Source organism: Drosophila santomea, chromosome 2L, assembly GCF_016746245.2.
Source record: "Drosophila santomea strain STO CAGO 1482 chromosome 2L, Prin_Dsan_1.1, whole genome shotgun sequence".
Taxonomy (NCBI): domain Eukaryota; kingdom Metazoa; phylum Arthropoda; class Insecta; order Diptera; family Drosophilidae; genus Drosophila; species Drosophila santomea.
In genome coordinates, this window is record NC_053016.2 from 21016861 (window position 1) to 21038906 (window position 22046).

Below are 22046 nucleotides of genomic sequence, written 5' to 3' on the forward strand. Positions count from 1 at the left end.
GCGCCGAGCATTTTAATTGCAGTCTTTTCATAAAAGGCCAACCAGCGGCGAGGTGGTAGCTTCTTTCGTTTCCTAAACTACATTTGACAAGCGTCGTCAGCGCGGTCGTGGGTGAAAATGGCCAAAATGCCATTCAGCTTTCGCCCATTTGAAAGCATCGGCACAAAGCTGCCGTCAGCAGCAAGTCTCTTGGGCCTCAGTCTACGCTTGGGCACAGTTAGCCCGGCATTCACTCAAAAAAACACTGCCCCAAAGAATCAATTACCACATAAAGCTTTACGAAGACTGAATCACGGAAAACGCTTCTTCTTCTCTCTGTCGGTGCTGGTTTTACACTGTTTCACTGCAAGAGCCCAGTTTCAGCCCGGGTGTGTTTGTCCGGGTGCATACTTATGTTAGCCGGTCTCTGTTCTGACAGCTGGAGTATTCAAAGAGTCGCTATTTAATTATAGTTAAATACTGCTATGCAGTTGGGGAAAGCCTCAAACTAATTTTCTGGCACAAGGTCAGAGCAGTTCTTCAAACCCGCTCAGGCTGCAGCAAACTTCTATGCCCATCTCCCTGCCCCAGCGACACATATTACGTGCCCCCGTACTTGTCGTGCCCGTTTCAGCTTGCCGCATTCAAATGCCTTTCATGGGGCAGACTTCAGCTGCAACTGCACCTGCGTTTGGAATCCCTTTGGGACCCGGTCCCTGCTCAATGTGCCGCAAGTCAGGGCAATTTTCACGCCTCTCATGGCAGTCACTAATTTTACTTTCAGGCTGGTCCCACTCCCAATGAGCAGCATAGTCGGTCACGCATGCGCCTTAAGAAGCCCGCTCACGTTTGCTGGCAGCGGCCGTGGTCGGCGAACTTTCGTGAAAGTTCTGTGTTGGCGAGTGCATAAATCTTCCCGCTATCTGCTTGTGGGGATCTGCCTGGGATCTGGAGCTTGGGAGAGACCTCAGTCTGTGGTAGCTCCAATCTGGTGGATCGGATCTAGACAATCGCGTTCCTGACTACTTAGCGGATGTGTTGTCGCAGAGGTTCCCACATCAGCGACTGGCATTGTTCTGCGGGGCATTATGAAGATGGTAATGAAAATTTCGAGTATTTCGAGAAATTTTCGACCTGTGACCGCTTTGGCTGCGAATTGGGATGGGCGGCAGCAACTGTTCTTGCCGCAACATGCATTAGCCCGAACGGTCGTTGCGGTGGGGCAATAACGTTAATTACAAGTTATTGGCATTTGCTAGCGCAATTCCTCCCCGCCTATTATTTGTTTATTTTATAACATCTGCAGCTGCGGCGAATGTAACTGCGACTGAATCTGCCACACTCTCATAATAGGGCATTATAAACGCGTACGTCGTCGCATTAAAACAAACATAACAACTACGTGACTAATTATGTTGGTATCAAAGTTGTTTCCCTCCCCTTTTCTACGGCATTAAAGTTCATTCCCTTCTGGGCGCGTTTATGGGAGTGCGGAAGAAAGTGAAATTAATGTTAAGTACGCGTGAAGCATGAGAGTTCGTTGCGGGCTTAGAAACAGTTTGGGCCTGTAAAACTTGTTTCTCATTTACTTGAAATAAGTTAATAGAATAAGAACTAGCAAATAACTGCAAAAAAATATCTCCTGATCCAAGCGCTCAGCAGGCCGATTTGGAAAGATTTCAACACTGTCCCTTGATTCAATTTAACTGAAATAAGACACTTTTTCGACAACATGCAGCCAGAATTTTGCTCGACCACATCGTCAGTAGTGCACATAAAAAATAGTTGCACGTATTTTGGTAAAAGCCGCGAACAGAAAAGCAGCTACAGAAAACGAAACTACAACCCGAAACGGAAACTAAAACGCGACCAGACAATAAAAAAGTGAAAAACGCTATGCAAATGGCCCTTTCCCGCCGCTTCTGCACTGCCAAGTGCATGAGAAAATATGTAAAACAGAAACTGGACGATGACAAGCTAGAGAATGGAAACCGAAAGTGCGTAATTAATTTCTTTTTTATTGCAGCCGGCTGAAAATGCTAAGCAGACGTGGAGCGCTGCTCATCCCTAGGTGCCATGGCCATCGGACGTGGGTGAGGAGAGACCACTGCAGTGCGGTGGTCCTCACGCGACTGAATGGTGGAGTGGATCCAAAGTATCCCCCAATAATAAATTGGAAAAGTGCTAAATTTAATAAAATTCTTATTTTCAGAGAGCCTGTCTAAGGCCATATAAGTCCCAGCGCAACCAGACTCGCTCATGGCACTCACACCAGCAAGAGCTCCAGCTCAGACACCCACTCCGGCACACACCCACCTACACACACACACTACCTAAAACAACAACCAACAAGGGTCACAACTGATGTGCGGTTTTGGTTTTATGGCTTACGGCTTTGATTGCTGTCATCGCTCAATTGATTTTTCACTAATGCCGTCAATTGGCAAACGCAAAACCGAAAAAAAAGTGAAATGCAAAGCATTAAAAACAACAGAACTTGAACGCCAAAATAAATAATTTGTCGAACAGTGATGTGCGTGTGCGATTTTGAGGCAAACAATACATAAATCGCCGAAAAGAAAGGAAAGAGCTTATGTTTGACATGAAATTAAATCGCATTCGAAATGGGAACATGTTCCATGGTGAACAATAAAACTAAAATAGGATTAGTTGCGGTCCGCGCTTAATTTCACAGTGCGAAATACAGGCCTGGCTTTGGATGGGTTTCGTAGAATAATGCGAAAAGTGAAAATAAACAAAAATTGTTACAGATACGCTTTAACACAGCAGCGGAAAAATTGAATTAAAGCATTGTCGGGGAGACTGGGCCACTTTAAACGAACTTTAGAATTTTCTTTGATAGCTGTCTTTATATTCGTTACTTGTAGAGTAAACTAGATTCGTCGAAAAATATTTTAGTCCGTCCGTCTGTCCATCTGTACGTATAACCGCCTAGATCTCAGGAACTCCTAAATCTATAAAGTTGAGATTAAGCATGCAGATTCCAGATACATGGGCGCTTGTTTTGTTTTCAAATGCTGCCACGCCCACTCTAACGCCCACAAACCGCCCAACGCTGCCATGCCCACACTTTTAAAAAATGCTTTGATATTTTTTCATAGTTTTATTAGTCTTGTAAACTTCTTCTCTAGCCACGCCCACTCTAACGCCCACAAACCGCAAAAAACTGTCCGTGTTTTCAATTTATTTTTTTCCGAAATTCTACCAATATTTCGGAAACGGAAATTTCTCGTTCCCTGATGTACTGCCCTGGGAACAAATGTGTCGCAGGTTTGTCGTTTTGAACTACAGCAGTGGTTAGATGTGATTCCGCTGTTTTCAATGTCCCACTAGATAGTGGCAGTTTAAAGGCACCCTTTTAAATGAACGCACTCTGGCCACTTAGAAGGAACACACATCGCCCCGGATCAACCAACATTTGGTGGCCTTCGCGCCGACGCTGGTTCCGTGCATCAGCATTCAATTTGTCTGGTTGCTCGCAAATCTTCGGGCAGCACAGCAGCAGCCGCTCCGAGCTCAGCTATCTGCGGAAATTTGCTCAGTTACTTTTGCGCAATCCCCAAATCCCAGTTCAATTTTATCTATGTATCTATCTGAAACTGCTTGGCAAATAGCAAACTCTTCGCTCAGTCCCTCTGTCTCTCTGTGTGCAGGTTGAATGGAACTGTTGACGCAAATGGACAACAAAGCTTGGCACTCAGGAACCCTGCTCTATTCTTTGCAGCTGCCCAACTAGTGATTGTGGCTAAAGGGAAATGCATGGTTCGTTTAATGGCAACTGGGCTTGAATTCATGTTTATTGCATTTTGCCTCGTTCTGTGGCAAATAAATGCCAACTGATACCAGCAACCTGTGATATGCACGGTTTTAAAAGGTAGTTCTGCACCATGCTTAATTTTTGTATTCGCTCTTCCTTTCATTTGACCCGGGAGAATGCCTGGCAAATGCCTCCCTCAAAGCCACCGCCGCCGTGTTGTGGCTTTAAAATGTAGCTTTGCTTGTGTAAACAGGTACTTGATTGGCTGCCCCTCCACCCTCCAGGAATTTGCACATGGGGTATGGCTTTGAATGGAAGATGTGTGCTGGTGGTCTTTGTTTGCCCAGATTGATGCTAACTACGACCTCTCCTTCCTCCCAAGAACTGTGCTACTGGTCATCCATTCATGCTTCTTTTTATTTAGTTATCCAGACCCCAGGCAAATATGAAGGGGGCCGGTGCTCTTGTCGGGGCACCAAGTAGACGAAAAGTTTATTTGGCATCGGTGCGTATGAGTAATGCGTCCGTCTGCTGGCCAATTAGGTCTGGTTTGTGCATGTACCGCAGCTTACAAGATTGTAAGCAATCGATTTGTATTTCCACCTTCCCACTTCACTTGCATTCAAGCTACTATCGAGCCATTTGTGTGCCCGGTGCTTCAGCTCCGTCAAGTTCGTTTTTATTTGTTTCCGGTGCCATCGGCTGACTGCATGCATGGTGTGTAAGCTGACTACACATCCTACGGTGAGTGGCACAAAGCAGGCCTTTTTTTTCCGCAGAGCTTAAGGACTTCCTTTTGTTCTTTGGTGGCGCATTTTTGTGTGCATATTTTACGGTTTGAAAATTATGGGAACCAGTATCTGTTTTTTATGTTATCCATCCAATTCAACTTTTCGGATCTCGAAATATCAATGCTCGCTCAATGGTCTTAGTCCTAATGCAGTCCCAGGAAACTGCTCAGAACTTCGGTATATCATGGTCTGCTCAGGATGTTTGAATACTGAATCCACGAACTACATAGGGGATACAATTCGTTTCCATCTTTCCATCTTTCACCTTACAGAGCGCAGCAGTTGACGTTCTATGTCGTGCTGTTGGCGGCCGAAGGTAAATTTAACTGCACATTGGCAAGCCGTTTTCACTATTAATTATTTACTGAAGAGGCAGGAAGGACAACATTAATTTTCCATTTTCATTTCCAATTAAGGTTGCTGCTCAAAGGAAAAAGAGTATCAGAGAAGCAATACAGGCGACATAAATAATATCTGATGATAAGGCAAGTGAAGCTCTTGGGATGGAACGCATTTCAAGCCAGCTACATACCGTTGGTATGCTGTGTTATATGAATATTCGATTAATTCGCAGGCCAATGAAGCTATAAAATTAGAAATAACAGAGACAAAATACATGGATTTGACTATTGGTTTTATATACATTTACTGAGATATTGCTTTCCATTCGGGCAAGCTTGAATGTCAAGTCAGGCACAAATAATGTGGCATTAGCCAGGATGTCTATGCTGCTGGGGCCTTGGCAACAGCTCAATTATTCCAACATGGCCTCGGCCAGGCATTTTTTAATAATGGCTAAAAATCATCGGAAATAGGAGTTCTGCCAAGAATGGCAAATCCAAAACTTTTTCTGTTCCCATCTTTGGCTTTTATTTGGGTGCATAAAGATATGCAAGCTAATTTTTTAGCTCGGCTGTAAAAAATAAAATGTAGGACCTAATGAAAAACGAAGCCAGAAGGACGGGGTGCGGGGAATGAAATAAATTTTTGCAGGGCCAAGGACTTGGCAAAGTATAAGATATAAATGCATATAGATGATTTTACTCGCGAAACAATAAATTAACACTGAGGCTGCCGAACGAAGGGCGCATCGAAAAGCTCAAATGAATTCCAAGCATTTTATTTACTTAAAGCTTTAATGTGTGGGTGTAAAAATGTCCGCTTTATTTGCGTCTTAAAGTTTGTCCGCTTGTGTGATATTTTACGCATGCTCAATGTGTAGATAAAGAAAATACATTTTTCTCGACCCTCCCAGTCCAAAAAACGTCGTTCCCCAATGAACATCAAAAGTCAACCGAAACGCAGGAAAGCAAAAGAGTTTCCAGCCATTTCATCGCCTAGCGACTTCGTTCATTAGAATTGCGATTTTCCCGTCGCCGGGCCTGGGAATATTTTACTAAATCGCTCGTAATCAATCAGTGGCAAATTAAATTTTTCTGTGCCAGCTTTGACTAAGAATAAGCATTGCACCTACCGGGAACAAGAGTCCGGATAAGCGTTCGATGTGTCTAGCACGAAGTAAGTGCTGCAAAGTATTTTCTTCTCCTCGATGTCCAAGAGTCTGGTCAATGTATCCTCCCCAAAGCGGACATCTTCCGCGCCGATTCAAACGTATTAAGAACCCCAAACTCGACTCCGGATTAATAAACGTGCCCCGAGCCAGTAGGCCCACAAGCGCCGTTTACCACCCGCTGACTGCCATTTATTACACTAGCCATAGACGTCGCCACGGTGCCCGCAATGCCGAGGGCGTGTGTGAAAAATTTTATTGCATACATTTAGTCCGTCAGCGTAATTTCTCTTTTTTCGGGAGCTTGGGGACGTTGCGCGTTGTGTGAAGTTTATTTTCTGCCGAGACGCTCTGACGAATGTGCATCTCCCCGGATATAAAGCATTTTCCAGGAATATTTGTGCGAAAATGGGTGCCAATTTAAAAAAACGAATGTAATGTTTCATTTCATGTCTCATCTAGTTTTTTATATAAATACCGAGACAATATAAGTTAGTCATGCCTTCCACCTTAAATAACACTCAAACAAGTCACGATGAACTGTACAGTCGAGTCTTGGGGGATCGTTTTTTTTTTACCTATTTCACAAGCCATGCTTTTTCTTTCTACTGGAAATTTAAATGGGAATTTTTTTGTCGGCCTTTCTTTGGCTTTCAATTCTCTTTACTGTCCGAAGTGGTGACCAAGTTAATTGGTCAACTACAGCAACTTTTCTTGTTTCTCACGTTCCTCGTCTCTAAATTAAGATAAGCTCACCAGAAAGCTTAAGTTGCAAGTGGCAGCTGATATCTTGACAACTTTATATATGGTACTTATGTGCGTCGACAACTACATATCCTATTCTATTTAAATCAATATAAGGTAGTATTTAGTAAAAGCTCCCAATGTTAGATGCTGCCACCTAATCAATCCATTTGCTGCTTGCACATCTTCATCTCTTCAGTTCGTTTAGCTTGAGAGACGTTAAAATAGCCGCTCATTAGATTCTTTGAAAAGTATGTAACAGGCATAAGGAAGCGTTTCCGACCATATAAAGTACATATATTCTTGATCAGGATCAATAGCCGAGTCGATCTGACCATGTCCGTCTGTCCGTCCGTCTGTCTGTCCGTCTGTCCGTCCGTATGAACGTCGAGATCTCAGGAACTACTAAAGCTAGAAAGTTGAGAATAAGCATACAGACTCCAGAGACAGACGCAACGCAAGTTTGTCGATTCGTGTTGCCACGCCCACTTTAACGCCCACAAACCGCCCAAAACTGCCACGCCCACACTTTTGAAAAATGTTTTGATATTTTTTCATTTTTGTATTAGTCTTGTAAATTTCTATCGATTTGCCAAAAAACTTTTTGCCACGCCCACTCTTACGCCCACAAACCGCCAAAAACTGTCAGTGTTGAAGACCTTCTTCGCACTTCCGCTAGCTGAGTAACGGGTATCAGATAGTCGGGGAACTCGACTATAGCGTTCTCTCTTGTTATACCCGTTACTCGTAGAGTAAAAGGGTATACTAGATTCGTTGAAAAGTATGTAACAGGCAGAAGGAAGCGTTTCCGACCATATAAAGTATATATATTCTTGATCAGGATCAATAGTCGAGTCGATCTGGCCATGTCCGTCTGTCCGTCCGTCTGTCTGTCCGTCTGTCTGTCTGTCCGTCCGTATGAACGCTGAGATCTCAGGAACTACAAAAGCTAGAAAGTTTAGATTGGGCATACAGACTCCAGAGACATAGACGCAGCGCAAGTTTGTCGATTCATGTTGCCACGCCCACTCTAACGCCCACAAACCGCCCAATACTGCCACGCCCACACTTTTGAAAAATGTTTTGATATTTTTTCATTTTTGTATTGGTCTTGTAAATTTCTATCAATTTGCCAAAAACCGTTTTGCCACGCCCACTCTAACGCCCACAAACCGCCCAAAGCTGCCACGCCCACACTTTTGAAAAATGTTTAGATATTTTTTCATTTTTGTATTAGTCGTCTAAATTTCTATCGATTTGCCAAAAAACTTTTTGCCACGCCCACTCTAACGCCCACAAACCTGCACTTCTACTAGCTGAGTAACGGGTATCAGATAGTCGGGGAACTCGACTATAGCGTTCTCTCTTGTTTTTAATTTAATTTCTGTGGTCAGTGGGCAGCGATCTGTGGAAGGCGGTAAAGATTACACACGCGACAGTTTTATTTCTTTCTATCCTTCTTCTTTATTCGACTCGCAGCAACCGATTGACTCTTCATGTTCATTACATCAGCTTAACATTATCTTAACATAGGTTTAACATAGGTTATCGTGTAGTGTAAGTATCGATATATGAGTGTGCCCAGAGGGTCAGCCTACTACAATTCGGCCATCCTGACGATAAGGATCCCCTGATCCTGGTTTCTTAGAACTAAACATTTATGTTGTAACAATTTGTTTATTTTTTATGGCAAATTTAACGAATTACGGTATTTTAGTGTATATTTCCTTTAAGAATTTGTTCGTTTTCCTATCCAAGGTCTTATGTTTTGAGCACTCCATACACCCTTGTAAGGATTTCGAGAAACTTGAAAACCTTCAACATCTTTTAGCAAGAACCTGTCGTTACGAAGTATTTTATCAATTACGTAAGGGCCTTTGTTCTTTGGGATCAACTTCCTAGCAACTCCCGCAGTACTGTCAAAATTTTTCACCATTACGTAGTCGCCTTTCCTATAATCCTTTGGCTTTTTCTTTGTTTTATCATAATATGTTTCGTTATATGCCTGTGTTCGATTTTGATTATCCCTAGCCCTTTTTCTGATTTCCTCTAAGTTTTCCACCTGAACTGTGTCGTTAATTTCTTCTAATCTCTCCCTAAATTCATCAATAATTTGACCTTTCTGCTCTACACCAAAGAGCATTTTACTAGGAACCTGTTTAATACTTCTGTGTACAGTGTTATTGATCGCATATTCTACTTGTTCGATTACATTATCCCAATGAATACCATTTTCAGGCTCAGTTAACTTTGCTATCATTGGCCCAATTGTCCTGTTTATGCGTTCCACTTGTCCGTTTGCTTGCGGAGAACCTGTTGCAATTTTTAGATGTTTAATGTTTGATTCTGTTAAAAATTGTGCGAATTCGTTTGATGTGAAACAACTACCTCTATCTGAGACTATACATCTTGGTTTGCTATATGCCCTAAAATAATCGGATAAAGCTTTTAGAACTTCTTTGGTACTAGTTGTCTTTGTTGTATATAATCTAACGAACTTCGTGAAACCGTCTACTACTAAAAATATGTGCTTATTCGCTCTTCCTGCCGCTACTGGTCCGTAATGGTCTATGTGCAATAATTCAAATGGTTTATCTCCTTTAGGAATGCTGTGTAGGAAACCTTCTGACTTCCCAGTGTTTGGAGAAAATGCTACACACTTTAGGCAATTCTCAATGTGATCTTTACATTTTTCCTTGATGTTTGTGAACCAATAAGTCCTCGAAATCGCATCTATCATTTTATCTCTACCAATGTGACCAAGTTCATTATGATATTTATGCAAAACGTGATTTTCCATTTCCTCTGGGACAAAGAATAATAAACGATCGTCATTTGTTTTTCTGTACACTACTCCATTTCTCATTTCAAACAGTTTATGCTGATTTTTTTCTAAATCTTCCTTTATTTTCTGTATTTTTAAATCTTTTGATTGGCAGATTAATAAATTGTCTTCAAAACTAGTGGTTTCTACAATTAAAATGTTGCATCTGCTCAGAGCATCTACGTGTTGCATTTTTGTCCCGGATCTATGAATCAGTTCGTAATCATAATTTTGAAGTTCGAGTGCCCATCGGGCGATTCTAGGATTTAGCTCGACTCTGTTTAATGTAAGCGTTAAGGAATTGCAATCAGTTAGTATTTTGAAATGTCTCCCTTGTAAATAGATTCGAAATCTACGCAACGAGTATATAATAGCCAAAGTTTCCAGCTCAAAGCTGTGATACTTCGCTTCAGTCTCTGAACTTCGCTTTGAAAAATAGAATACGGGATGGAGTTTTCCGTCTTCTTTCCTTTGCATTAAAACCGCTCCAAAACCCATAGCACTGGCATCGCAATGCAATTCAATAGCTAAAACGGGTGCTTCTATCAGTTTTTTCTTAAGGTTCAAGAAACAGTCTAGCTCTCTTTGTTCAAAAACAAATTCCTTGTCTTTTCTTAAAATGTCGTAAAGTGGTTTTGCTAACGTAGAGAAATCTTTTATAAACCTTCTAAAATAAGAACATAATCCTAGAAAACTTTGAACGTTGTGTACTTTTCCAGGAATTGGAAAGTTTGTAATTGCCTCGATACCCTTGTCATCTGCTCTGATCCCTTCTTTAGTGATAAGAAATCCTAGGTACTTTATACTAGATTGCATAAACTCGCATTTGTCCATACGAAGTTCTAATTTGTTATTGACTAGTCTTATGAACACATCCTTTAATGTTCTTAAATGTTCTTCCATGTTTGCACTGGCTATCATTATGTCATCCATGTATACGATAACTTTGTTTTCGCGTATCAAATCAGCAAAAATTTTGTTTACAAAGCGTTGGAATACTGCTGATGCGTTCTTGATGCCCATAGGCATCCTTAAAAATTCAAATTGTCCTAACGGAGTCACGAACGATGTGTATTTAATTGAATTATTGTCAACGAATACGTGAAAATATCCATTCTTTAAATCGAGCTTTGAAAACACACTTTTATTCACTAACTTGTCTAGAAGATCATCTATCAAAGGTAACGGATAATTGTCTTTTATTAAAATTTTGTTCAATTTTCTATAGTCTATACATAAACGCAAGTCTCCCGTCTTTTTCTTCACTAGCACAATGGGGGAAGCATATTCTGAATCACTGTTTCTTATTATGCCTTTGTCTAAATATTCGTCTAATAATTTTTGTAGCTGCTCCTTTTCACTAAATGAAAGTCGCCTAGGCGAGCAACTGAATGGTTTGGATTTTTCTAAACTAATTTTCATTTCGCATCTGGTAAATGGCCTATCTGGTCTCTTCGCATTGACGTAAGATTCTTCGAACATTTTAACAAATTTGCATTTCGTTTCATAACTTACATCACACCCGCAGTTATAGTCTAAAAATTGATCATCAACAACATTGATGTTCAGCATTTCAGTTTCAAAGTTGTCTCCTAAAATTTCTATTCTTTCACTTCGTTGTATCTCACCAGTTGTATCCTCTGACATTTTTTTCCTAAAAGTTTCATTCTCTAACAATTTTCTCTTAGGAGTTTCATTTTCTACACATTTTTCCGTAAACGTTTCATTTTTTAAAAATTTTTCCTTAAAAGATGCATTTCCTAACGATTTTTCCTTAAAATTTTCATTTTCTAACGATTTTTCTTTAAAATTTCCATTTCTAATGATTTTTCCTCTTCAGTTGCATTTTTCAAAAATTTTTTCCTAAAAGTTTCATTTTCTAAAAAATTTTGCGTAACAGTTTCATTTTCTAAAAATATTTCCGTAGCCATTTCTGTTTCTAAAGATTTTTCCACAAAAGTTTCAACTTCTAACAGTTTTTCTCTAACAGTTTCATTTTCCGTTGCGTTTCCTAACAGTTTTTCCTTAACGATCTCATTTTCCGTAACAGTTTTATTTCCTAACAGTTTTTCCTTAACAATCTCATTTTCCGTAACAGTTTTATTTCCTAACAGTTTTTCCTCAAGAGTTTCATTTTCCCTAACAGTTTCGCTGACATCGCAATTGGCTACTACGGCAGTTGCCAGTTGTTGATCATTTTCCCCAAATATTTTAATCATATTATTGATACCTTCATTAACGCCAAGGGTGTCTAGATTGATGTTCAAACCATATTGATTCATAAAATCCCTTCCCAGGACTACATCGTATCTCATTGATTCATTAGCGACGACAACCATTTCGAATTGAATTTTTATTTTTTCTTTTAATACGAAACATAAAGTTTTTCCAAATATTTTAAGCTGGCTCTTGTTTATTCCATGATACACTTGGTTAACTGCTTTCAAAGCTACTTCAACTGGAATTTTGGATTCTTTAATGAATGATATCGCGCTCCCTGAATCTATGAGACACTCTGCAATAATGGGTAAATTAGTGAAATAAACAAAGAAAATTTTTAACCTTCTTACATAGTTGTTAGTGTTGCTGTTGATGTTGCTTTTTCTTAGACGACATTCTCCCACAAAATGGCCCATTTCTCCACAAGCGAAGCAAGATCCAGGTGCCCTTGCTGGTTTGCGGCAGTCTTTGGCGAAATGGCCCTTGGAGTTGCAGTTCCTGCAACGCAGGTTGTTGACCACCGCCTCCGATGTTGACTTCTTTGGTACGTAGCTCCCAGCTTGTTGCGGGAGGCGTACATTGGTAAATGCTAGCAGCATTTGCTCCGGATTGGCGAATCTTTGGATGCGAGCTTGATCGCGTAAGCTCGCCGATGGGATCCCCTCAATGAGATGCTCGAGCAGTTCTTCCATGTCCATGTTGACGGTTTGGGACATCATTTTCTTTTCCTCGAAGTACATGGTGAAACGCTCGTTCCTTTGCCATTTTCGCTGTTCAAATCTTCGGCGCAGCTCTGATTTCGACGCTGCTTCTCCAAATGCTACGATCAGCTGCTCACACAGCCTTTCGAAAGTTTCTAGCATCCGAGTTTGGTTGGCGTGTAGCCAACGCTGTGCGTTACCTTTAAGTTTGGTAACAAACAGCATTCGTAGGCAGTCATCTGTTAGATTGTAGATCAGTCCTATATTTTTGAGGTGCTCCACCCAGTTGCGTGCGCAAATGTTCCCTTCGAAATCGATGGCAGCTTCTTTGGCATGAGAAAGTGAAACTGTTGATCCAGCCCTGGTAAATGGCCTCTCTCCCTGGTTGCCATCAGGGTTGCCACCCAATCCATTTCCAATTAGGCTGGTAGGGCGCAAATCGTACATGTTGGAAACTGTCTGCTTTTGTTGTAACTGTGTGTGTGTGACGGCACGCGTCTCCTCTTGCTGTTGTATGTGTGTGGCGGCGCGCGTCTCTTGCTGTTTTGTATGTGTGCCGGCGCGTGTCTCGTTCTGCTGTTGTGTATGTATGGCGGCGCTAAGAAGCTCTAGCTGTTGTTGTTGCAATGCGCTACGCGTCTCTGCTTGATGCAACGCATTTTCCTGCGTAATAAGCGCTGTTCGTAGCTGTGTGATAATTCCGAGAAGTTCATTTTGTTCTGGAACATTCTCGGAAACGCCTTCCTGTGACGAATTTGTTTCATTTTCAGGATCGATGATGCTTTGCGGTCCGGTGCCGGAGGTGCCGGGCTGATCTTCTTCTGGCATATTTCCTCGCTGTACAAGCGGTACTTGCCCTAGGCGAGCCATTAACTCCGATTTAATACCTTGGGTTGGTAAACCCAACGCCGAAAGCCACCTTTTTAATTGGGTGACGGAAAGTTTGTTGAGATCGGCCTGATTCATTTCGTAGGTTCGACCACTTCTGAATTTGTGGAAGGCGGTAAAGATTACACACGCGACAGTTTTATTTCTTTCTATCCTTCTTCTTTATTCGACTCGCAGCAACCGATTGACTCTTCATGTTCATTACATCAGCTTAACATTATCTTAACATAGGTTTAACATAGGTTATCGTGTAGTGTAAGTATCGATATATGAGTGTGCCCAGAGGGTCAGCCTACTACAGATCGGAAACATACATTGATTGTTACCCAAAGTTACTAAATTGACTTCTTTTGGAGGCCAGAAGGTGTGCAATGTACTGTTAAATAGATGACACAAGCTCTTCCCCTCGTTGTAGACGGTCCTTACTTCGATATGTTTTATACTAAAATTTATTACTATAAGTTTTTAATAATAATGACAACTTTTTACCACCACCTTCTATCGGTGTTTCTCTTCACGGTTGCGCAAACAGAAGGAACCCATCTTTGCCACTGCAAACTAAGTCAACACTAAATCAAAAGTTAAAGCTAACCCCTCAGTGTCCAGGAATCAGTGCACTCTTTGAATTGCGGCAGTTGCTACGTGGGAATTTATGAACTCTTCGCATGCCAAGTCTGAGGCTCAAGACGAAAAAGTTGAAGAGAACTCGCTGATGTCCTCAGGTCGAGCGGAAGTAGTGGCCTATAATGGCTCAAACGTAAAGTATGCGGCAAGAGATCGGAAGCGAGGGACTAACGCAGCTCGAGCCAGAGCATTGGGAATGACATGCGGACATCCGACATAGGTCAGAAGCCAGAAAGCATCATGCTAAGCACTTGGGCCCAACCTAGACGTCTCGGACAACTCCCGACCCTGTACATCGGCTTTATCAATTATGCAAATAGCAAATTTAACACCTCTGCAACTCGGCACATTCGACTGAGCAGTGCAAATGTACTGAGTGGGGCTCTGCTAGCTTAAATTGGGGTGGGGAAGCGACGCCATCGACCATAAATCGTTGTCCTGGAAGTGCAGTGCTGCGACGTTGGGAGATCGGGATAATATTTAAAGTACTTTGTTCCTTTGCTCAGCGCTGACTGACCTAACCACGCTGTTTAACTTTACTTTGTTAAACTTCGTTCCGGAAATCACGGCAAAGTGGATTTTTCCGTGAAACATAAAAGGAAAGCTCACTCTGTCAATTAATGCAAACCCAAAGTGGAGCCAGGCAAAATACAGGAGCACTTAGTACTGGAGCGATCAGGTGGAATCTGCTGAATTGGACATGAGAGCTGAGCAAAAATGAAGATGAAGTTGATTACGTGGTAAAATATTTTATGCGAATGCGAATGCGAAAATGAAACACAAACGGCCAGCGGGCTATTAATTTATATGCACGTGCGAAAGCGAAAGAAAACCGCCTGAGTCTTAATACTTTTTCATAATACTCTGTCGCTTTGCTAGCATAAGCATTTGTTTTATTCCGGCCACACCCACATTTTCGACCAACTCCGTCAGCTGCTGCTATGGTTTCAGGCTTTTCGTGTCCTGCTGAGCGCAGCACAAATGCCTTCGCTTTTAATATTAAAATAACCGGAAGCGGAAATTCAAAACGCCACGGTACCAACGTTTATCAGTATGTATGCATCCACACGGTCTGCTGGAAGTTGGGGTTTTTACATATTTGATTACGTATGAGAACCTTAAGCAACCCCTTGCATGTGGCAAAGTATTTATGAAAGTTGCACGCAGGCATTCCGAAAAAACGTCCAGCAGCCCAGACTGACTCCTTAGTCCAGTGCAGGCTCCGATCCTGAATGAAGGAGCCCACCCTACAGAAGTTCAGAAGCCCGCCAGGAGCCTTTTGTTTATATGCCCTGCAACAAATTATGAGTGCAGAATGTCGAAGGCTTCCTGGCGGAGTAGTTGAATTATGACAGCTTGTTGGCATAACATGCACGTTCCTGTAAGGCAGTCGAGGCTAGAGGAAATCGCTTATAATAAGGCGAAGGAAGGACGGTCGAGTTCAACGACTGGGAATGGAATGGACGGACTTAGGCGGATCCATTAAGACTGTTTTATTTGGTGCGATTCTGCTCTAAACGAACAAATAGCGAGCCAAGGTCATTCAAAGTGACATGCCCGAACAATCTAACATAACATCCGACCTCATAGTATACTCATAGTATAAGTTAGTATAGTGCTAAGTTTTGTCCACGCTCACTCTAACATCCACAACCTCCCAAAACTGCAACGCCTTCACTTTTGAAAATGTTTTTGATCATTATTAATATATTTTTATGTTTTTCCCTAATTTCTATATATATCGTTCGCACTTCCACTAGCTGAGTAACGAGTATCTGATAGCCGTGAAACTCTGCAAGTGAATGCTATCAAATTTCTCTGTTTAAGAACTCCGCTTGCTTCAACTCATTAATTATTCCACTCTTGCCATTTGGGACCGACTCTTGCCGATCAGTCTTGAACAACAGGGTCACAAAAGGGCCGAGAAAGAGTATATGCGTCCTAATGAATTACGGCATAGACGTGATGATGCACTTTTAGCCAATCCCGATGATGATAACTTTTTTCAGCACTTGCTCTCAATACTCAAATGTGCAATAAAATATGTGAAAAAATATTTCTTCTGCTACTGGGATAGTCAGCTTGTATATGGTTTTTGGCTTTACTTTATGAGGGGGCTCACGCCACATACCCACCCTACTCCCAAAGCTACCCGACGTTCTGCTGCTGCTACCACTTTTTATTTCCTCAATGCTGTGCACGGTTGCATCATCAATTATGCTTATCAAAACAGTGGAGGGCTAAACTTTTGCTGGCCAACTGCTGCCCGAGTGAGACACTCCGGCTCATCCCCTACACGCCCATCCACGCCCCTAACCGATGCCCTTCCCGATGACCCAACAACGGCTGCAAGTGATTTGAGTGCACTCGACAGGTAATAAATATGAAGTGCTAAACACGAGATATGCGCATTTTTCTGCCTGCAAAACTTTCGCCACAATGTGGCCAACCTTATTGAAAAAGCTTTTAAACAATTGCCGTGGGCACGGGCGGGGCAACCATGGATTTAAAACAACTCGAAGCTCAAAAGGCAAATATTGATAAAAATGTAGAAAGAGAGGTATAAGGTCAAATCCACGGGCGGGCTTTTGGGTAGCTGAACGGAGCTGAGCTGCATGCATTTTAGTGTTGTATTTTCCAATCAATTAAAAGTGGTAGGGAAAACACGGAACGCAGCGCGGGTAGCATGCATTTGTGGCACAGATTTACAGAAATGCACAATAATTTCTAACATCAGTACAAAACACAATGACTTACTGCCGTCGCTCAAAAAGTAGAGTACGCGCTCACCAGCTTATACCTTGTGACCATGGAGCGTATGCGCAATTTGAATGATTGTTTTTCGCTCTGTTCACTATGTTGCTGTTTGCTCAAGCCATGTGGGATTGGCAAGTGTGTTGATTACAGTTATTGCAAGTATTTGCAAATTTATTCTGTGCACTTTAGTCCTTTCAACTGTGATTAATGTGGCCTTACATTTTCCAAGTTGTTATTTCTCCCCAATGAATTAAAAAACATGAAGGAACGCTATAGTTCAGTGCCTCCAATATATGTACGGTTCCCATTTTAAAATAAATATTTCTATATGGTTTTATAATGGCTTTTCTATGGCTTTCCTAATAAGAGCAAGAGAGAATGCTATAGTCGAGTTCCACGACTATCTTATACCCGTTACTCAGCTATTGGAAGTGCGAAGGAGAGACTTCATCACTGACAGTTTTTGGTGGCTTGTGGGCGTTAGAGCGGGCGTGGCAATAATTATTTTGGTAAATCGAGAGAAATTTACAAGGCTAACAAAACTGTGAAAGAATATCAAATTATTTTTCGGAAGTGTGGGCGGTTTGTGGGCGTTAGAGTGGGCGTGGCAAAAAGTTTTTTTGCTCCTCGACGTTCATATGGACGGGCAGACAGACGGACGGACAGACGGACATGGCCATTTCGACTCGGATTGGATCCTGATAAAGAATATATATACTTTATATGGTCTAAAATGCTTCCTTTTACCTGTTACATACTTTTAAACGAACATAGAATTATATTATACAATTAAAGGGTATACCAGTCAAAAGTGTAAAAAAAATATTTATTAATCATCTGAGTAGTTAATTAACCGAATCTTTCGAATGCATTAGGTATAAACAGAAAGAAAACGCTGTAGTCGATTTTCTCGAGCACAAGCTTTTCGTTATCCAACTATTAGTAGCGCTTAGAGGTAGAGTAGCTATATAGAAAAATGTTGTTGGCATAGAGAAATTTTCAAGAAAATATGTAAAAAAAAAAATTAAATCTATAATTAAAGATTGGACGGGAGTTTTAAGCGCAGAGATATCTGGTCGTAAAACTAAAAAATCGTTTTTGCCAATAAATGAAAAGGTAAGCGATTTAATGGTGAATTCGAAAGAGCTGAACACAAGAGTTGTGGTGTCGGTAAATGTGGTTTCGGTTATCCTGTCAGCCATCAAACTTAATGCATCGTAAAATTCGATTATTTAATATTTTTTCACTTAGCCATATATTGATGGTGAGTCCTGAGCTTTTAAGCAAACAGGCGACCAAAAGCCTGAATTACAGTTGTCACAGTGTGGCTGCATGTGTTATGTATAGCACATATGGGTGCTGGCGTTCGCAGAATATCAGTTCATCGAAGGCAGCAGACTGGCGCTGAAATTAGACTTCCATATTGGGAGGGCTCGAGACTTAGACTTTCATGCTAAACTTTTTAATCAAAACGGCAAATCGAAAATAAAAATGGCAAAGTTTTCAATCTTCCAAACGTCGAAGTCTTTAGACACACTCAACTCGGAGCTGTCAACAGCCAATTTCGCCCATTTGGCTCCCTCACTGAAGAAATGCGCCGTTGAGTTTGCGGTCTTGGTTCAGCCCCGCTTCAAGTGGCTTGGCAGGACTTTCTCGGTGTGTGTACACTATAATTTCTTGTTGAAAGTCTCCATTACTTTTGCAGTTCAATGTTTTACTTTTGAGCCTCCACCCATTGACCCTCGTCCGCGTTGGCACTTGTGCAAGGCAAATTTACCAGGGGTTCATTTGATTTGCCAAAAACTTTGGTGGCCACAAAAGTTTGCTTCTCGGGACTGACGGCAGCGTTCAATGCATTTGATTTCACAAACACACTCGGCAAACTTTGGGGAAACTTCGTGGCACGGGTTTTGGCGGGTGCCAAAGTGCAACATGTTCGCTGCGAAATGAACTCTGAATAAAATGTTGACGGAAAGTAAACTGCCGGTCTTGAGTAAAACGTCCAAAAAATAATTGGCGCACCGCCCCAAAAAGATGGCAACTTCGTCAAATAGGCAATCTACAGTGTGTGTTGCGTCAACAATGGAGTCCAATTATGGCGTGTTGAAGAGCAGTCCTTACAATGGCCATCGATTCGGCATTTGTAGGGATGTTTGCTGATTGATTGGTTACGGCCCCCTGTTGGATAACTTACCGAAACCCCTTTTCCAAGCCCCTATCGCAAAAGTGATAAATGAGAAGTGGCTTGCATAGTTATTATTTAAATTACATTTATTTTTCAATGATAATCACTTGATTTATTTCAATGCTTTCGTATTGTTATTCACGCATTGCTGCTTTGGAATTTTCTGTCGCCCACTTTCTTTGTATTTGTGCGTGCAAGCACAATGTAGGTCTGGATTTATGTGGATTTATTCATATCTGTACTATTATTAAATTCATATTCGTCAAATTGTTGCAAGTTGAAATTTTACAATTATTTGCTCGAGCACTTATATTGAAAACAACTTGATGATCCTATATGGGCATGGGCTTTTGTTTAGTTTCTGCTGTTTCCACACAAAGAGTACAATAACCTATCACCATTTCTCTTTGCTTTCGCTTGTGATTTTCATTATTTGACGAGTGCCCATTACCGGCCATTCGATATACATATGTAAGTACAAAATATTTACAGTGGAAATGCTTAACAGTAAAAATCAACTAAATCCTTCGTTTAATTCATTATATTTCAATGGAATTGAATAACTTTAACCTTTAAATTGTCCAACGGGCCTTGGGCATACGCATACACATACAGACACATCAAAGAGGGTGTGACATCGCTTAGTATTTTTGTTTTATCAATAGTTTATTAATGATTAAGCTACGATTTTAGGTTTGCTGTGGGTTCGCTCTAATGAATGTATTCAAACTTCAAATGGTGTCCCGTCCCTTACAGTTTGTTTGCTTGTTTCTTTGTTTGTAAATTACGTACCGACACTGAACGAATGATAGTTACTAGGCTGGCTAGGTCTGACAACACATCAATTTGAACTGGAGCGGATCCTCTATATTGTATTCTATCGTAAGTGCAGCCTGCAGCCGATATGGAGCCAGCCTAAGTTTATTTAACAGTCGAGAAGTTGTACATAATATTTTACGTAGATTTTTGTTTCATGATTGAGGTGTCTCAGGGCGGCGGCACAGGCGGGGCACAAGCGCTGGAGTTCCATAAGATACTTCGGCACATTGTTCCCGGCCAGTGCCAGGTCAGAATTCACGTACGATGTATAGAATTTAATTATATTACCATGCTAGATATCTGCTTGCTAAGTAATTATTTTCAATTTTCCGATTTGGCAGAGTGACGAATTTAAACTATCCATTGTTCCACATTATGGCTAGGGTTTTGCCCCAGCCCGCTCGACTCTCTCTTTTGTGCTTTTGCAATTAATTACAGCTTGATTTTGACAGTTTCAAAGCCCATTAAGTGTCCGCATTCTCGTACACCTCATTTCCCTCCAGCTCGCCATCCCTATTCTGTCCACGGGCCCTGGGCTGTATGGGTAATATTAGTAATATGGGTAATATTGCACATTTTTAGTCAGCTGAATGGGTTGTGGTTGGAGCTGTATGATTTCCTTTTTATTTACACAATTTAAATAAATTTTCCGGCACACTTTGTAGTGCTCTTGTGAGTGCAATAAAATGTATATACAAACTTAATAACATAATTAATTAATAGGAGTTGATGGTCTCGTTTTTATGCTCGTTAACGATAATATCGTCCCGGTTGTTTATGCCGTCTTTTGTGTTGGACGTTTCTGCTGCTTTTTTGCTTAGTTTTTAATTAGCCATTAGTAACAGTTATAATATCGTTTTAATGTGTTTTTGTTCAAACATATATATATGTATATACTTCTTCAAATGGCCTTAAACCGGGTACTTATACAAATTCAAATTTTTGGGTTGCAAAGCATTGATCTTGACTAAACAAAGGCATATAAAATAAGATTTTGCTTTTAGCTCACCGAACAAGTAAAAGTGCACTACACATATACGTAACATCGATGACGGTAACCCAGGAGCTTGAGGAAATTTAACCGAGCGTTATTCATAAAAGAAACTTACAAACTCTGAAAACCTTAAACATACTGTACAAAATCAACGGGAACAAGGTTATTAACATAGCCAATTCTTATCCAAACTGGTCTAGATGTACGGGTAACTGTCTGGCACACAAACAAGTTAAGTACACTCGCAAGTGTATGCACACGACGATTGGCTTAACATGATCTTTACACTTGAGTGCGCATCTCTTACTGAGCTTAGCTTAGCAATTATCCTAGACTGGGGGTTATTCAGTTATTAACTCTGTTTCGGCAGCCATAGTTCTAACACTGAAATAGCTTAAATAGGATTTCCTTGTCGCCGTCCTTCCGTTCGCCTCGGCCGCACAGAAGGTCCGCTTAGGTCAGAAAGATATGTCTAATGCGGGTCGGAGGTTAGGACTTTCACATCACTGCATATTAGATATCAGCTTGGACCACTCACCTCACAACAACCGTGTTCAGCAGAAGACAGGGCGCCAGCATCGACCTAAATATGTGCGTCAGGCGATCGGCTGAGGAGGTCTTCCGACGCGAGATTGCCGCCATATTGTCGCCTGCAGGTGGCAGTGGGGAAAATTGGAATTTGAATTAGAGCCAGAATTCGCTAAGCGACAGACAGGCAAATGCAATTATGTGCACCAACACCCGTGCAGCGCATTTCCATTTTGCCCGCTCGCCGCATTTCGTATTTTCATTTTAATAAGCTGCAGGTTGCGCTATTTGCATACTTTCATTTACACGGCTTATCACTATTATCAAAAGGCGTGCGATGTGTACTTAAATGCTAAAACTACAAGGAACGCAGTTTGACGAGGTTTGGCAGAGCCAAGGGCTCTATAATGAAAAACTAAAAATCTGCATCGATTAGAACTAAATATCACGGGCACTTATTTTGTGTAAGCCTCCTTAAAATATCTGAATATTTTGTTATGGTCCTTAAATGAATATTACCAACGAGGAAAATGACATTTAATTTTTTTCAAATACAAAGTTTGTAAAGATTAAAAATAAAATCATTAAGAAAATTGATCATATCCGTTTTTGATAAGAAAGTATATTATATGCATTATAAAACAAGAGAGAACGCAATAGTCGAGTTGCTCGCGTAACGCGTACCGTTACTCAGCCAGTGGAAG

The 22046-nt window shown here is 41.2% G+C and overlaps 3 protein-coding genes across 10 annotated transcripts in view; 1 reads left to right on the forward strand and 2 right to left on the reverse strand.

Moving 5' to 3' along the window:
- Window positions 1-1589: 1589 nt before the first annotated feature.
- On the forward strand, window positions 1590-2749 carry LOC120456956. Of its 2 annotated transcripts, none has more exons than XR_005616891.1 (3): window positions 1590-1778; window positions 2006-2134; window positions 2192-2345. XR_005616891.1 is itself a non-coding variant. In XM_039644103.1 (3 exons), exon 3 carries the CDS (start codon window positions 2344-2346, stop codon window positions 2494-2496), a length of 153 nt encoding a protein of 50 aa, XP_039500037.1. In that variant the 5' UTR covers window positions 1590-1929; window positions 2006-2134; window positions 2192-2343; the 3' UTR covers window positions 2497-2749. The 2 variants fall into 2 exon arrangements, 1 of the variants encoding a protein (XP_039500037.1); XM_039644103.1 differs by having other exon boundaries at window positions 1590-1929; window positions 2192-2749.
- A 9032-nt stretch (window positions 2750-11781) lies between these two features.
- LOC120451416 lies at window positions 11782-13729 on the reverse strand. Its single transcript, XM_039635091.2, has 2 exons — window positions 12197-13729; window positions 11782-12141 (listed from the first exon to the last, which is right to left on the reverse strand). Exons 1-2 carry the CDS (start codon window positions 13511-13513, stop codon window positions 12130-12132), a joined length of 1329 nt encoding a protein of 442 aa, XP_039491025.1. The 5' UTR covers window positions 13514-13729; the 3' UTR covers window positions 11782-12129.
- A 5357-nt stretch (window positions 13730-19086) lies between these two features.
- Window positions 19087-22046, reverse strand: part of LOC120454558 (zwei Ig domain protein zig-8) — a 54203-nt gene continuing 51243 nt past the window's right edge. For all 7 annotated transcript variants that reach the window (XM_039640008.2, XM_039639997.2, XM_039639987.2 and 4 more), the window contains 2 exons: window positions 21353-21464; window positions 19087-21286 (listed from right to left, as the gene is read on the reverse strand). In XM_039640008.2, the coding sequence (XP_039495942.1) occupies window positions 21268-21286; window positions 21353-21464 (131 nt within the window). In that variant the 3' untranslated portion in view covers window positions 19087-21267. The remainder of the gene's footprint in view (window positions 21287-21352; window positions 21465-22046) is intronic.